The sequence below is a fragment of the Rhodnius prolixus genome, unplaced genomic scaffold (genome assembly GCF_049639745.1).
Source record: "Rhodnius prolixus isolate KJV_2025 unplaced genomic scaffold, Rpr scaffold_41, whole genome shotgun sequence".
Taxonomy (NCBI): Eukaryota; Metazoa; Arthropoda; class Insecta; order Hemiptera; family Reduviidae; genus Rhodnius; species Rhodnius prolixus.
Window position 1 is genome coordinate 126,322 of NW_027411630.1, and position 12,932 is coordinate 139,253.

At 39.3% G+C, this 12,932-nt stretch overlaps 1 protein-coding gene across 1 annotated transcript in view; it reads right to left on the bottom strand.

Annotated features, from left to right (window-relative positions):
* LOC141459990 (uncharacterized) overlaps positions 1-9,723 on the bottom strand; it is a 103,423-nt gene extending 93,700 nt beyond the window's left edge. The window contains exon 1 of the mRNA XM_074139588.1: positions 9,057-9,723. Coding sequence (XP_073995689.1) covers positions 9,057-9,141 — 85 coding nt within the window. The 5' untranslated portion in view covers positions 9,142-9,723. The remainder of the gene's footprint in view (positions 1-9,056) is intronic.
* Positions 9,724-12,932: the final 3,209 nt, after the last annotated feature.

A 12,932-nucleotide genomic window follows, 5' to 3' on the forward strand; every position in this document is an offset into this window, starting at 1 on the left:
TGTGCGGAGACAGTGATGACATCTAACAGGAAAGTAGGCTGGTGGAATAACCAGCTGAAGGAGCTCCGCAATAAAGTTAGGAAACTGTTCAATGTAGCTAAAAGAAGGGGAAGGAGTACCGTGAGGCCCTAACTTCTTACAACATAGCCATTAGAAAGGCTAAAAGAGATGCTTGGAGGAAGCTCTGTGAAGAGGTAGAGATGACCTCGGTGCATGTCAATCAGCATGCCTACCAAACAGGCAAATCTTGCGAGACAGCCCTCCATTGCCTGGTTAAGGAGTTGGAGGCTTCGGTATTTTGCAAGGAGACAGCTGTGGGCGTGTTTCTGGATATTGAGGGTGCCTTCAGCAACACTACCTATTTCAATTGCCTTGGCGATGGATAGACATGGCGTAGAGTCCACTGTTTCAAGATGGATCTGTAACATGCTATCGTCAAGGAGAATTACAGCGACCCTTTTTGGGGAATCGCTGGAGTTAACGACAGTTAGGGGGTGCCCTCAGGGGGGGTTATATCCCCGCTCCTTTGGTGTATGGTCGTAGATGAGTTACTTGAAGTGTTAGACCTTCGTGGGTTCTCGGTCCTTGGCTATGCAGATGATATTTCTGTAGTGGTCAGGGGTAGACATGAGACAATCGTGGTTGAACTCATGCAGGAAGCTCTCAAGGTTATAGAAAATTGGTGTAGAAGGGTAGAGCTTTCAGTGAACCCTTCTAAAACTACTCTGGTTCCCTTTACAAGGAGAAGGGACAAGGAGAGCTACAAAAACCTTCGATTTTTTGGTAAAACTCTGGATGTGTCGGGTGAGGTCATGTATTTGGGCATTGTCCTGGATACCAGACTCACTTGGAAGGCGCAGATAGAGAGAGTTACATTAAGGGCTAAACAGGCCCTTTGTGGAATAACTAGAACCTGTGGGAAGACATGGGGTCTTAGCCCAAAGATGACCCACTGGCTCTACACACGTACAGTCATACCCATCATCACGTACGGTTCAGTGGTGTGGTGGAGGAAGACTGAACAACAGACGGCAATTAAGGCTCTAGGAAGGGTGCAGAGACTGGCCTGTCTGATGATCACGGGGGCCTTTAGTAGCACCCCTACTGCGGCGCTGGAGGTACTTCTGGGGTTGGCTCCGCTTCAATATGTTATTCAGGCGGAGGCAAGGGCCAGTGCGTACAGAATGGCGAGCAATGGGCAATGGAGGCGTATAAGTTCCTGCATTGGCCATATGATTATTTCAGATAAGGTCGACCCTGGGCCGGTTATTGACATGGCAGGGGACAGTATCTGTCCTAAATACAGTTTCGAGACTCCTTTTCAGGTTTGTATTAAACCGAGGACTGAATGGAGGGTAAACTGGACGGATCAGTACCGGAAGTGAGGCATTTGGTTTACCGATGGCTCCAAGATGGACTGTGGGACTGGGTCTGGAGTGTATGGGGTCAAACCCGAGGTACTCATTGAGAGATCTCTTGGGAGATACGCCACAGTCTTCCAGGCCGAGGTTTTTGCTATTAAAATATGCGCTGAGGAAAACCTGCGGATGCAACCTAGAAATAGGGAGATTCGCATCTTTTCGGACAGCCAGGCTGCACTGAAGGCTCTCGTATCCTTCAGAATCACCTCTTCCCTGGTCTGGGAATGCAGGAAGGCCCTAGAACTACTGGCGCGGCACAACAAAGTTCGGTTGGAATGGGTGCCGGGTCATGTGGGTATTGAAGGGAATGAAAAAGCTGATTATCTGGCCAGGAATGGGGCTAACACTCCTTTCATCGGTCCAGAGCCTGTCCTGGGGATCACCAGGGGTTCGGTTCGCGCGGCTCTCAGAGATTGGATCTGGAGGGAGCACGAAAAGAACTGGGTGATGTGTCCTGGGGTTAAACACAGCAAGACTTTGATGCCTTGGCTGTGTAAGCAAAGATCCAAAGAGACCCTGTGTTTGGGCAGAAATCAGATTACTCTGAATACAGGCCTATTCACGGGGCACGGTAGGTTCAAGAAGCATCTGCGCAAGGTGGGGCTTATCAGCTCGGAGCCGTTGTGCAGATTATGTCAGGAAGAGCAGGAAACGGCCTCTCACCTGTTGTTCGATTGTGTTGCAATCGAACGTTTGCGCTATGAAACCTTTGGAACGTTGAGGCCGAAGGAGATAGTAGCGCAAAAAGAACTAGTAGGGAAAGTCCTTGACCTCTTCAGGAGGGGAGGGTTCGCCTACTAGAACTAAGAAGGGACTGGCACAATAAGTCTTCTTTGGCTGCGGTGCCTTGGGGCATAGGTCCCGTCCCATCTAATATCTTATCTTATCTTATCTTACCAATATTTTCGCAGGTGTCATCTTTGCCAATTTTCGCATTCATATCCCCAATAATAATCTTAATATCGTGCCTAGGACAACGAGAGTAGGCATCATCAAGAAGGTCGTAGAAGGCGTCTTTCTCAGTATCCGATTTATCTTCCGTAGGGCTATGCGCATTAATAATAGAGTAGTTAAAAAAGGTACCCCGTATTCTTATTTTGCAGAGCATGGGTGTATAAGGCCGAAAGTCGATAATACTTGCTTGTAATTTTTTACTTATAAGAAATCCCGTTCCAAAAGTGTGTCTTCGGTCATCACAGCTGTAGCATACTGAGAAATCTTTACCACTCATCATTCCTTTACCTGTCCATCTCATCTCCTGGATTGCCAGGATGTCAAGTTTATATTTAAAGGCCTCATCAGATAAAATCTTCAGGGCTCCAGGTCTATACATGGAACGTACGTTCCAGGTCGCAATCTTTAAATCGTGACGCCTTTTGAAAGTTCCAGATCTTTTCCCTTTAATCGGTCCGTTGTTCTCTATTTCTTTTGGTTTCATAACAAGGTAGTTTTCCGGGACGAGCCGTCAACCCTGCGCCCAACCCCCAGACCTGGAGGACCAGAGTTTGATTTTGGGGTAGCTTTCCCCTAGAAGGGCTATCTTCACTGGACTGATGAACCCCTTCTGCCCATTCGCAGTAAATCTACTTACTTGACCTATGGGTGCCGCCGTTGGTCTATATATCAAGGCTCTTCCGCCGCCACCCCGCCATGTGTCCTGCTGCCGACACATTGCATCCTAGCAGGCCTTAACCCCAGTTATTCCAGGGCAGCCCCACTAAGACCTCCAACTCTCGTTTGCTCGTTGATCTATACCGCCGAAGGGATTGGTTACCACAACCTAGATAGATAGATAGATAAACTTTATTGTATTTAAGCATATAGCTTGTTACAAGTGAGTTGATTGCTGACATGAGTGCAATACATAATCACACAAAAGATAAAAAATACTTCTTGTAAATAATTTTTTACCATCAAATAAAGAAAATAGTTCATAGAAAGTATAAATTTTTTTTTTTTTTTTTTTTTTTTTTTTTGTCTATTTCAATCGTTTAAAATAGAAGAAGAGCGGACTTTTAGAATGGCAGAGAAGTATTTGTATAAATTAAAAATATTAGCTTTAGAATAATTGTTTTTGAAGTTAACTATAATTTGATGAGGTGAGTCACTACTGTTAATATTTATTACATCTCTCATATTATTGTACAAAGTGCAATTTAATAGAATGTGTGTAAGATCTTCCTTTTCATTCAGATTACACAACATACATGTTTTTGTAGGGTCTATTTTGTAAATTATATTATTAATATTAAATTTCATAAAATAATTATTACATAGCCTAAATTCTGCAAAAAATATAATAAATTTCAGAGGTACATTTTGTTCGAGATATGTTTGACACGTAAGAAAATCTTTAAGAGTATGGATTGAGTATAACTGCTGGGAAAAGCTTGATTTGTACAAACGGTTCAAATCAGCTGTTACTAAGGAAAATTTAATTAAATTTAAAATATTTACCACAACCTTAGGATGGATTTCTCAACAACAGGGATACCACGGGTAGGCAAGAGTGAAGTTGAGGAGGATAGGCTGTGGCCGAACCTGTTCGGGCCGACCATGCGGTGCGCATCACTCCCCCATTATAACCCCATGCGGGGACTACAGACAGTTGAATCAGCAAACGGTTCCTGACAGATACGGTGTACCGAATTTGCAGGATTTCCGTAACAACTTAAATGGTACGAAGATTTTTTCAACCCTTGACCTAGTTAGAGCATATTTCTAGATTCCTGTAGCCGAAGAAGATGTGCCGAAGACAGCAATTATTACTCCCTTCGGATTGTTCGAATTTACGCGAATGTGTTTTGGGCTGCGCAATGCTGCCCAGACATTTCAAAGGTTTATAGACTCCATCCTACGAGACCTACCCTACTGTTTTGTCTAGACAATATTCTAGAGGCGTCTAAAGAAGAAGAGGAGCACCACGAACACCTCCGTGAAGTATTCCGACGTTTAGATGCATGGTGTCACTCTTAACCCAGGAAAGTGCAAATTCGGACTTCCTGGAGTTGAATTCTTAGGATATTACATATCTTCGCGAGGAGTTAAAGCCTTGCAGAATAGAGTTCAGGCAATAACTGAATTTCCGAAACCTGAGGATGTCCGAGGACGTAGTCGGTTCCTTGGAATGCTCAATTTTTATAGGGCTCTCACTGTCATTTGATGCATCCAACAACTGTATGGGGGCTGTACTCCAGCAAAAGGAAATCATTGGGTACCGCTTGGGTTCTTCTCTAAAGCGCTATCTGATTCCCTACGCAACTATTCCGTCTATGATAAGGAACTGCTTGCTGCCTACTCCGCAGTCCGTTATTTCAGACCCTGTTCGAAGGTCGTCCATTTTCAATACTTACTGATCGTAAGCCGTTATTATATGCTATGAGGCAGAAAGCTAGCTCCGCTTCGCCACGAAGGATTCGCTAGTTGAACTATATTAGCCAATTCTCTAGTGACCTTAGATATGTGGAAGGGGAGGAAAATCAAGTGGCCGATGCATTATCGCGAGTTGAGGAGATCGACCTAACTAATGATCTAGAAGGACTTGCAGAGGCGCAAAGGAATGATCCGGAACTGAAACCTCTGAAGGAACAGGAGAACCTACAGTACATCCACCTCCCCGGCGCCAAGGAGCCAATACTCTGCGAAACGTCCACCAAACGCGCACGTTTATATTTACCACAGAGTTTTCGCAAGTCAACTTTCAATTTTACGCGCGGACTTAGTCACACCATCCGCGCCTCTAAAAGGTTAATGGCGCAAAGATATTTTTGGCCGACCTTGAATAGCGACGTAGCCATGTGGGCTGTCATGTGTAGCTTGCCAGAAGGCCAATGTTACGAGGCATACTGTTACCCCGCTCGGAGAATTCGGTAAGGTTGGACGCTTTCAACATGTCCATTTGGACATAATTTGTCCTCTGCCCCCATCAAATGGCAAAAGGTACTGTGTGACGTTCATCGACCGGTTGGCCAGAAGCAATACCCGTAGAGGAAATCACGGCGGAGACTGTCACTGTTGCCTTCTACGAAGGATGGGTGAGCAGGTTTGGAGTGCCGGCGAAAGTGACTACCGAACAAGGACGCCAGTTCGAGTCTGATCTGTTCCACCACCTGACAGTTTTCTTGGGTACTCAGCGGGTGAGAACAACAGCAAACCACCCTAAAGATGGCATAGGTCCTTGAAGAGCGCACTAATAGCCCATTTGGATGCTGCTAATTAGAGTAGGTTATTGCCCACTGTCTTACTAAGACTCAGGACGACCATTCGAGAAGACGTGCCGGCAAATGTTGCCGAAGCAGCATATGGACTATCATTACGACTCCCGGGATAGTTCCTTGTTAGGCCACCCTCAGCTCACGAGGAGGCCAGCTCATTGTAGACAGGGGGGGTAAGAAGGAAAGGGGAGATAAAGGAAGTAAAGAGGAATCGGAGATATAATGAATAATAACAAGAAAGTAGTAATAATAGTAATAATAATAATATAAGGGAAGGGATTAGCTGAGTGGTTAGCGAACTGGACTCCCACGCGGAGGTCCCGGGTTCGAATCCAGCTGCTGACCCTTAGATTTTCTCTTCCTAGGAGCTTTTTACAGCTCACTGTCCGGTGATGGACAGTGTTGTCTATAACGAGAGAACATTGTCTGGAGGCCGGCAGTGCACTGAAAAAAGCTCCGGGCGCCAATAACTTTAGAGGTTGACGCGCCTTAAATCATAAAAAAAAAAAAAATAATAATAATAATAATAATAATAATAGAGGGAAGGGATTAGCTATGAGGTTAGCATACTGGACTCCCACGCGGAGGCCCCGGGTTCGAATCCAGCAGCTGACCCTTAGATTTTCTCTTCCTAGGCGCTTCTTACAGCTCACTGTCCGGTGATGGACAGTGTTGTCTGTAACGAGAGAACACTGTCCGGAGGCCGGCAGTGCACTGGAAAAAGCTCCGGGCGCTAATGACCTCAGCTGTTGATGCGCCAAAAAAAAAAAAAAAAAAAAAAAAAAAAAAATAATAATTTTTTTTTTTTTATATCTTTTATTTGAAATTTACACCTGCACTCGTGCAGTACAATAAGTAAATATGCTGTGCGTACAATAAAAATGGCGTGGCAATCATGAATGATGATAATAATAATTGAAATTAAAATAAAAATAATAATGCTAGGAGAGGTTCAAATAAAAGATTCAGGGTTAAGAAAATACTTATTATTGTTCACAAAACCAAAAAGTCTCTTTACAAAAAAAATACCAAAACAAACCCTACTTAATGCTAAATTTAGGGGAACAAAATAAGAAGTGAATTTGATTGATAAAGTTATGGAAAAAAATTGTCATTAATACAACACGAGAACTAGTCCCACTCTTAACAAAATTGTCTCACCTACATCAACCCCAGGCCTGGTTTTGATATCAATCGGCACTTCTCTTCAGTCTTCTTATTAGAAGGTCACCACAGCTCAGGCGCTATTCCGTCCTGCTCCCCTGCGAGAAGTAGAGATTCTTCGCTTGCGGAATATCCTTCTCACCCCGGGTGATTTCTTTATCTTCCAATTTGTTTTGGGACTCAACCAAAACAGTACAGCATCCAATTCACAACTCGTATCATTTTTTTCCAGATCGCCTCAGTCTCTCCCATATGTTGCTCGCGTCGCTTGTCTTTTTCCGCTGCCCTCTTCAAGTATAATTCCATTAACATATTCTTTATTTCTCTTCAATTTCCTAGGCTTATTTTCTTACTCCCCGATTTTACCTGACTCTCACTAACTAAACCGCACAAAATCCAGAAATAATTACAATCATACTGTAAAAATTATTTTCTTGTGGCAAAGCTGTTACATTGTAACATCCTGTCTCCTTCGACGACAGAGGACCCGAACGTATTGGTACAGGAGCTAAAGGAAGCCATGCGCAAGCTTACTTCTGCCGTCTTTCGCGTGAGCAACAGGGCAGTATTCCAGCCTAAAAAGTAGAAATCATGCGAACATGTCTTCTTACGTGAAGATAAGGTTAAGAAGCCGTTGCAGCCTCCATATTCAGGACCCTATAAAGTTCTCAAACGGTGAGAGAAAACATGCGTTATCCAGCTGGCTGACAAGTAACTGACTGTCTCACTGGATCGCTTCAAACCCGTCTTCTTGTTGGCAGCCTCAACAGAAGAATCCGCTCCAGACAAAGAGAGCAGCTATCATACTAGGAGTGTTCGTCAGGTCAAACGTAGCGTGCGATTCCTCGATGCCGTTATTGGGGGAGTGATGTTGAGGAAAATGTAATAACGACGTCGAGTCTCCCCATTAGAAATAAATTTAATCGACAAAGCGCGCAGGTATCGAAACCGACTAGCACAAGCGTCCGCCAGAAGGTACCAACCTGATCAGAGATTACCTTCCTCTTACCTCTTCTGAAGACGATGGATATACTTGCGTGCTGCCAGTCATTGAGATCTCGTTAATTATGAGTTGTTTATTAGTAAGGTACCAATTAATGAGTAAGTGAGTAAATTGGCAAGGTCGCAACCAATGTTCATAAGTTATTGCTTTTTATGTACAAATGTAACTTTTATTTGAATAATTAATTATAGTTTCCTTTACTCTGACAATTTTTATATATTCTGAACACCATTTTTCTGTTCTCCCCCACAGATTAACAGCACATTTGAACTGTGATGTTGAAATGTGTCCCTCTCCTTCCATAAGAGAACATATAATACCCAATACTTTTTGCAAGCAAATTGACTTTTGTAAATGCTAGATTTAAAAATACGAATTCTAAGTGTTAATATGGGCTATCAAAACTTATAGCTTGTCCACTAAATCTTCACAATAAACTTCCAAAGCTTAAAAAAGATTTATCGATCTAAAAAATCGATACCAACAAAACTAAGAAATATGTGCATTCTACTAGTTGCGTCACTAACGAAATAAATATTTTAAAAAAATATAAGAAAAACTTGTCCTTTCCTTTGTTTGGCAAATATGGTACAAATGAGGCAAAAAAATTTTTTGCAAGATGCACAAGTTTCATCGTTTGTTCCGCTACATTAAGGAAGTTATTAAAAAAACAAACAACGTCAAGTTGGTATAGCAACTTTTAATTATTTGAGATTTTGAAAATTTCTTTTTACCATTTGTTTGTGTCGCTTTTGCCGGCGATCCTCTAAATTCCAGCCCTGTAACTAAAAAAATTAAAAATTATTAAAGAAAACTTTTCCTCGCACTCCTCAGCGGCAACTCAACTTACATTGCTCTACATTTAATATTATTAATACATCGCAAATACAGCAATTAAAATTTTTCTATCACCTGGTTGGTTGGTTGGTTTATCTGTAGGTCCTTGGATATGTATGTTGATAGTGCGTCCTTTAAAAAATTTTGTTATATATATTATTTTTTTCTTAGCCTTGCACATGATTATTTACACGGTCTTCAAAACCGACTTTTGGTAGTAGTCGCAAAGATTATTAATCAGTTAATAAAATTGCTCGAATTATAAATTAAGCTGGAAAAATTATGCAAATATAAATGATTAAAATAAACAAAATAATGAAAAAAAATTTAAAGTAAACTAACAATTTAATAATATTTTTAGCTTTATTGCGTAAGTAGTAAAAATGTAAAAATGTAAAATTTGTAAATAATACATACAAATTTCTGCTTGCTTTTCTTGTATGTTGGAATAATTTTCTTGTAAATATATATTGGAATACGAAAGCATTTTAGGATCACGCATAAATACAACATTGTAGGGTAGGACACCATAGGCTTGCAAGGTCAACCAAACTGCCGTGTCCAAAGTTATATCGTCCAATACCCATCCTCCATACCTTGCAATTAATTAATTCTGAATTACTTGATAATATTGTTACTTGATTACTTGATAATAATTTACTTTCTGTATTCTTCTACAGCCTTTTACAGTTTAGATAACAGATAATGAAAAAAGAGTGGAGTATTTTATTTAATTACTTCTTGATCTATATTATACAACTTTTTCAAGGCCAGTCTTTATTCATTTTTAATAAAAATAGATAAAAATGAAAAAATCAAACAATATTAAATAACATAAGGGAATGATTTATAGAAAGTAACTAAACTTAATCTTGTTTGCATAACAAAACGAATCATTTAAAAAATAAATAAAATAATATTAATAGAAGAAATTAAGGCAGAAAAAATTATATATAAAATAAAACAAAAATTATATATCAATAAATTAAACAAAATATTGAACAAATTCTTTCAACTATACAAACTGTTACCCTCCTCAGATGGGGGAGGTAAAAGAGTGCCACCAGCTCAGTGAAGATGGGTGTGGGGAAGGGTGGTTTATACTTGCCTTGAGCGCCACGCTGTTGTTCAAGGTCGAATAAGAATCGGATACAGGAGAAAAAAAAAAAGAAATAAAATAAATAAATAAATAAGTAGGGTGAAGGGCCCAGTAATTGTCTGGGCACCAGTAATTGACCTACCAGAAATAAACTGGTATTATAAGGGATATGAGCCGTTTTTAGTGGTGATTCTTTCAATTTCGTTATTGAGAAGCCTTTGGGCAGCAGTTCCAGAAAAATATTAATTATTGGAATGTTCCTTGGTATCAGTGGAAGGTTATTTGTGTTAATAGTTCAAAATCAAGCCGCTGCTAAGGAGGATTGATAAGAAAATAATTTTTCTTTTACTTATTTTTCGTTTATTTGTTCATATATTCGTGTGGTTATCAATGTTCTGTTATAATTAGTATTACTTGTAGATTTCATTTAGGTAGTTTTTTTTTTAATTATAAGAAGCATTGAGGATTAAAATGGGGCTGTCAATCACTGGTCCTTGAAAAGGCAATTAGCCCAGTAATTGACATGTATGTCAATTACTAGTCCTGCAGCTTTTTTGTTTGAGACCAGTGATTGACTTCCTGGGAAAATGATAAGATAGGTTGATAAATTTTATTATAATTAAAAATTCAATACATTGTAAAATAAAATCATTGATAAAAATCGGCAACATAAAATAAATAGTAAAACTTTCAACAAAATATGTTTAAATTAATGCATTAGCAAATGTAAGCCTTATTTCAAGAGGGCATGCAGAATGATTATTCTGTAGAGAACAACAACGTATGAACAACAAACTGGAATAGTTGAGATCGCCGAACAGCTTCACGAGGCCTACGTGACTAATAAATACGACGCCCACTTATCGGAGTTGGAAAATATCTCATTCCCCCTCAGTTTTGGGTCCTTGCCACATGACAAAGAAGAATGGGAGGAAATGGCTAAACCATAGAATTCCATCAAAGAAAACGGCCAGATAAAAAAAGAAGTTCCCTCAAGAGAAGTACCAGGTGCGAAATCAAACATACGTGGAGAAGTTGGTGACTTTGTGATGTTACACATTAATAACATAAAAAAGATTGTAAGATCTATTGTATTTACCAATTGACAGACATGTTGACCGAAGACGAATATATTGCATCCCATAGACTAAATAGACTAAACTGTATTAAAAAAAAATGAAATCGGTTTGAAAACCATTTTTAATTCCCAAATAGGTGAAGGTTGGATTGCCCCTGTACTACTTTATGGAGAACGTTGCCAATTTAATAAAACCTTTGATGTGTGAGGTTTTCAAATGGCTTGTGATTTCAAGCGGCTAATTATCAATTACATAAGATATAATATGATGTTCATTTCCTATGTATTCCGAAAGAATATTTTGTTTTTTCATTCATTTTTTCTTCTATGGTGAGCCTATTACACATATTTTTGACAAATTGGTTACCTAGTTATATGAATATCAGTTGTTTATTTGTAGGTATGTGTATTTTAATACCTATCTTTTTCAAGTTAATGAGTCAATAACAGATATATATTCTTTAATCTAGTTTTTTTACATTGACGTTTCATTTATTTATTACTGTTATAAGTGCGAATGCTTACAACCTGTGGCGGGACGCGATGAACGTGCACACAATGTATATATACATGTGCCCAAGAGGTAACTCAGTAATAATAAACAATAAAATACTGAATAGATGCAGAAAGTAAGAATGAATTACATCCAGATAGTTTGGTTTCGAAGCAAATGACACTGGCAGCACAGATTGTGGAAAATATTAGCGAAGCGCTCCAAAAGAAGGGAAGCGTAGGAGAAATTTGGTTCACTAGAAAGCGCCAACAACTCGAACCCAAAGTCGCGTAGTTGCGATCGGTAGCAGCGTTATAGGCGGAATGAATGAAACAAGGATGTGACCACATAGTCTACTAATCGGAAGTAGAGAGGGTAGTTTGGTAAAGTGAGGACCAAAAAAGTTCCCAAAAAAAGGTTTAAGTAACAAAATATTTAGCGGAAACTTGAAAGGATAAGAGAGCGGAAGAGTTGAAAGAAAGAGATAAAAGCGAGCCGACAGACATTGTGTACGATCCAACAAGTATGTTAAGCTAATATCTCCTTGGTACTATTGAAAGTAAGGGCTGTTCTTCAAATTAGCTGTCTTGGTTTGGACTTAATTAAAACTACCGTTGATCGTCAAAAACTGCATAAAAAAGGGTAACGTTGAAAAATATTAGAATGTTTAGGTTTGCCTATGTAAAAACTGATTGTAATTAATTATGAATAAGACTGATTTTTGTTATAAATCTAATTGAAAAAGTGATTTATTTAGATTTAAAAGTGATTTTGAATGCATACCTTATGTCGTTTCATGATTATATTTGTATGTCAATTACTGGTCCCACCCCATGTCAAACACTGGTTCCACCGAAAATTCGGTATGTCAATTACTGGGTCATTGACATATTTTCAAAAAAAAATCATTTTTGGTTGACATAAAGATCGAATTTACTGCTTTTAAAATATTAATAAAATAAAATACATCCTACTGGAGCGGTACAATTTTACAAAATACACCTGGAGTCAAAATAACGGAAGTTATTCTATCTTAAACTCAAATTTTTTCTTAAGCAGTCAATTACTGGTCCCTTCACCCTAATAAAGGAAAATAAAGGAATAAACAAAGGAGTAGGAAGAGGGGATGCTTATGGGTTGAGTAATGGTCCTTGGGGGAACAACAGCGAAAAACCCCCAATACCTGAACCAGTAAGTATCGCTGAAAAGGGAAGATCTATGCCTCAATTATAGGCAGACAGTCACTAAGGAGGAAAGGAATAAGGAGAAGCAGTACAATTATTTTATTCTATCTAGTTCAAATTAACGGGGCAATCAGTCAAATTATCTTGCACCAGCAAAAGACCTCATACAATTGATAGCCAAAACGGAAGAGAAAAAGAAAATTCTAGATAGATTATGAAATAATATATTAACCACAAAAAAAAACTGATAATTACATTGAAACCCAGCTGGCCAAAAATATGTAATATGTTTCCTAACAATTATAAATAATATTAACAATAAAAAAAAATAATGTTCAAAATAAAACTGGCTCACTTCTCACTCTGTCCAATTTCCTTTTACCTAGCTTTCCACCAGCGCTGGGGTCACTGCCACACGTACCGCTCTCCTTCAATTTAA